Source organism: Primulina eburnea, chromosome 15 (genome assembly GCF_022965805.1).
Source record: "Primulina eburnea isolate SZY01 chromosome 15, ASM2296580v1, whole genome shotgun sequence".
Taxonomy (NCBI): domain Eukaryota; kingdom Viridiplantae; phylum Streptophyta; class Magnoliopsida; order Lamiales; family Gesneriaceae; genus Primulina; species Primulina eburnea.
The window spans coordinates 27,027,311-27,032,292 of record NC_133115.1 but is presented as its reverse complement, the minus strand read 5'-3'; the positions used below and the strand labels follow the sequence as shown (position 1 = coordinate 27,032,292).

General features: G+C 30.8%; 1 protein-coding gene across 1 annotated transcript; it reads left to right on the top strand.

The window, feature by feature from the left end:
- The first annotated feature begins 257 nt into the window (after positions 1-257).
- Positions 258-788, top strand: LOC140815596 (uncharacterized). The gene has a single exon (XM_073174673.1). The coding sequence runs from the start codon at positions 258-260 to the stop codon at positions 786-788; it is 531 nt and encodes a 176-aa protein (XP_073030774.1).
- Positions 789-4,982: the final 4,194 nt, after the last annotated feature.

Sequence of the window (4,982 nt, the reverse complement as noted above, 5' to 3'; positions counted from 1 at the left end):
AGACACTTGTCACAAAACAATAATTCGATTTAAAATATAATCAACCATAAGAAAACAAACAAAGAATTTCGATTAATTATTCACAACAGTTCTTCATCATCACAAGTAAAGAAACAAATCCTTTTGTCGGGTCCTCCATTTTCAATCCAAGAAACTTCTCACCGACAGCCGACACTCTTCAAGTATTATAAATTATTCTTGATTCTACTTCCGATTCTCCATTGATTCAGAAAAAGTTTATCGATCTGCTTCCATTGATGGGGAACTGTATCTGCAAAGGATTGGGAGTCGACGTCGAAGAAATGGTGAAGGTGGTCACCTCCAGCGGCGGCGTCATGGAGCTTTACTCCCCCATCACGGCGGAGTGCATCACCAACGAGTTCCCTGGCCACGGCGTCTTCCCCAGCCCGCACCACGTGTCGCCGCCTCTCCTCCACAGCGAGCAGCTTCGCGGTGGGCGCTACTACTATCTGCTCCCTCTCCACTGCGAAGCCATCTCGACCTCCGGCGGAGCAGCCTCGATCAAGACGCCGTACCGCATGTCGGTGGATGACGTGGGGGTTGTGAAGAGAAGGTCATCAGAGGCGGAGGTCTTCTCGAGGTTTAAGAGCGGCGGCGTTTGGAAGGTGAGGCTGGTGATTAGTACGGATCAGCTGTCGGAGATACTGTCGCAAGAGGCGATGACGGAGGAGCTGATCGAGAACATGAGAAGTGCGGTGAAGTGCGCCACCGGGTCGGCTTCATCGGCGGCCAACTCCGATCAGTGGAGCCTCCCTAGTAGTTGGTAGACTGTATATTTTGTACGGGTTATTTGGTAGGCGTAGACCGTAGTGGTTTCTTTGTAATTTAATTTCAAATTAATTATAATATTACATATTTTTAAAATATTAATTTTAATATATGGCAAAAACTTGTGTGAGACGGTCTTATGGGTAGTAGTTGTGAGACGGATCTCTTATTTGAGTCATCCATGAAAAAATATTATTTTTTATGTTAAGAGTATTATTTTTTATTATGAATATGGGTAGGGTTGACCTGTTTCACAGATTAAGATCCGTGAGACGGTCTCACATGAGACCAATCTTAATATATTATACTTACTATTTACCCATTTTAAATATTGATATTAAAGTAATGCCAATTTACTAAAGAAATTAAGATATTTTAATAATAACCTTTTTAGTGATTTAATTGTAAATAGAATGAAAACTAAATTTAAAACCTTGTTATTTTTTTTTTGAAAAAAAAAAATTAAGTAGGTCATATGAAATATATAAAAATAATAATTTTTGGAATATTTTAACGTGCTAAATGAATAATAATAGTAATTTTATAATTAATTTTAATATGCATAGTTGAAAAGTAACAGTTTCCTCCTTCGTTTAGACGATCATCGAAACATGAACATTATATTAAAATAAATTTTAAATATTCGAATTACACAATTCACATTTACTATAACATGCTTGAGATAACGATAAATGTTCGAATATGTTCAATAAGTTTTATTTTAAAAATTTATTTTTTTACCAATAATAAAATATTATATAATTTAGAAAATTTGTAAAAGAATATACCAAGAAATCAAATGAAATTAGGTTAAAAAAAGCAGTACACTAAAGAAAAAAACTTGTGTGAGACAGTTTTACGGGTCATATTTGTGAGACGGATCTCTTATTTAGACCATCCATGAAGAAGTACTATTTTTTTATGTTAAAAGTATTATTTTTTATTGTGAATATGGGTCGGATTGACCCGTCTCACAGATTAGGATTCGTGAGACGGTCTTACGTGAGACCGACTCTCAACTAAAAGGTACTGAAGCATTGATGTAGCCGCGTTTTCAGATTATGGGCACAATAGACGTGTGACGCTACGGTGGTTCCAACCTTTTTTACGAGGAAATTTGACTTTTTAGGTTTGGGGAAACAAAAAACAAATTTTAAAATTTATATTAATTTTAATTGCTCCAACTTCAAGTTAATTTTTTTTTATAATTATCTTAAATTAATCTACATTTGTTATAAATAATAGGTTTATGTCAAAAACTTCATGCTAAAATAAGAAAGAAGTAAATTATTGTTATATTTAATGATGTTCTAATTTATGATATGTAATTTATTTTTAAAAAATAATAATATTGTTCATTGTTTTTCATATATTTATTTAAATGTATTATTTTGAAATAGTATTAAAGAAATATATATTAATATATTTTTATATATAATTAAAATAATAATCTAAATTAAAATATAAGAGTACAAATAATTATTATTTCTCTAAAAAAATTATTGGATCTACAATGACACACACAATAATTACGAACTATATAAGTATTTACAATACTTTTATTAATTCATTAAATTAAACAAATAAATATTATAAATAAAAATAAAAATAATTATTCGAAAAGAAATAAAATATTTTAAAATTTGGTACAATATATTTTTGAAAAAAAAAATACTAACACCATTATTATAATAATGTATTACGATATTTTGAAAAAATTAATAATAAATGATCTACTTAAACTGTTTGTCGATATATTTACGAAAAATTATTCAATGTAGAAAAAATAAATTTACCTAAACTAGTTTGAGTAAATCTCTTGTGAGAATGTCTCAAAGATATATATTCATAAGATAAGTCGTCTCGATCTATATCTAGAGTGATAAATAATAATTTGGACATAAACAATATTTTTTTAATGAGTCGAACCAAGTAAAAGATTCGTCTCTTAAATTGAATTTTAAACGGTCTCATAAGAGTTTTTATGGATATATTAGGTATTTTAGAGTAAAGAAAGAAAAATGAAATATTTTAAGATAAAATATAAATCTAAGTTTTGGTTATTACAAATTAAATTGATATTGATTCAAGATAAATTGCTAAATTACAGGAAAAAATGAAATAAACTGAAAATAATATTGTTGAAAAACACCACACATGATTATCAACTTTACTGACATAATAAGGGACGGAAAAAACCTTTATAGACAAATCAAGATGTCCAATTCAATCGATTGGCTATGAATCTTTCAACAGCTTGAATGGAATCAAAGTGTCAATATTTCATCTGTATGTAGAACATATCAGTTGTTAGAATGATCTGACAGCACTCTCTGAAGACAAAAAAAAAAGTTATCTCAAAATTTACTTTGAGAGATGTCAGAAAAGACAGAATAATGATTTATTGGTTCTCTTTTTCAACTATTGCACAAAGAATATGAATTAACTATTGTTATATTTGGAAACATAAGGAGGACACTTGGCATTTTCTGCTTCATTGTTGGCTACCTTGTACATCTGTGAGTACCGTATATATTTATTAACATTGAGGATCAACACCTATAAAAAGAAATGAATCAAGAAATGAAGAGACTATTGTTACATTAATCTTCAATTAGACATTCTCAAATCGCACAGTTTCTATTTCAAGACTTATTTTCAAGTTGTTATTGTACACACAAAATTTTTTATCAAATTGATTAAGGATCACTTTTTGCCCTTTTATTCTCGCTTATAGCTTGTTTACACGAGCTATATTATATTGTGAGAATCACTGTAACTGTCATAAATTAGTTTTTGAAAAGATTAAGTTAAGAAAAGAGTGCTAGGATTTTGTGTTAGGCAAGAGATAAGTAATAAATATGAGTGAGTTTGTACAAAAGGTTGTGTCGATCAAAGCTTCTAATGAGTCCTTCTTGAAATTAAACATGAAGAGACGTAGAAGCTTAACCTCGAAGTTTCATAAACAAATTCTCGCATATTCTATTTACAGTCACTTTATTATTATTATTTATCTTGTATGTTATCGTTCGTGCTATTGAGCTTCTAAACTGAAATGGTCTTTTGCACTTACATGTATCATATTAACTAAGTAACTTGAGTTGTTTTCGCACTTAGATATTTTAGTAGCTTAATTTACTCAGTCGGATTGTAATATGTACTCGAGTTGTTAACAATAGCCTAAGTTTCGCATAATTTGTCATAATTGCATAACATTTTATTTACTCTCCTCTAAACTATTATTTTTTATCCTAACAAGTGGTATCAGAGAAGTTTATTTCAATCTCTGAATATCTGATATATCTAATGGCTTCCTTTAGCAAAAATCCCCATGTTATCAAAAGAATAATATGATGACCGGAAAATCCGAATTCAAGCACATCTATCAGCTCAAGAAGATGACATGTGGTATGTCATCCCAGATAGTTCAATGAAGATTATGAAAGCAAACACAGTCGTTGTTGTAACAGATGGTGCTCCTCAAATGGTATAGTAACCCATAATGGAGTGGAATGCCGATGAAAAAATAAAGCTATCTGAATAACGTTGTAAAACATATCATTTATAAGACATTAGATAAAATATGTTCAATAAAATTAAAACAAGTTCAAATGCTAGAGAAATATGGAAATACTAACCCAACTTTGTGAAGAAAATGACCAGACGAGGAAAACAAGTCGATGATGGCCAATCAGAAGTTTGATAACATCAAGATGAAGGTCGCAGAGACGATGAACAAGTTAAATGAAAGTTTGAGCAACATAGTGATCAAGCTGACAACCATTGGGAAGGACAACAATAACAGAAATGTTGCACTTAAAGTAATGAGTGCCTTACTGAGAGAAAATGACGTCAAAACCATAGCCATGCGAGAGTCCAAAGATACGAACAATGTGGGGACCCGGACGCTGATCTTCTTCTTAATCATTTTTTGGGATTTAATTGTCAATTTAATAAAACGGGGTCTAAAAATTTTTCTTTAAAAATGCAAGTGAGGAAGGTAATGGAATCTAAATAACATACATCTCAGTATCAAAATACATTTCAGTATAAAAATACAATAATGTACATTATTTACTCAAACTAATCTAGGGTTTAACTACTAAATTTCAAGTATTAAACCAAGTCTACAATAAGTCCGGAATCACCACGCTAAACTCGTCTTCTCTCATCATTCTCTTGACCCCGATCTT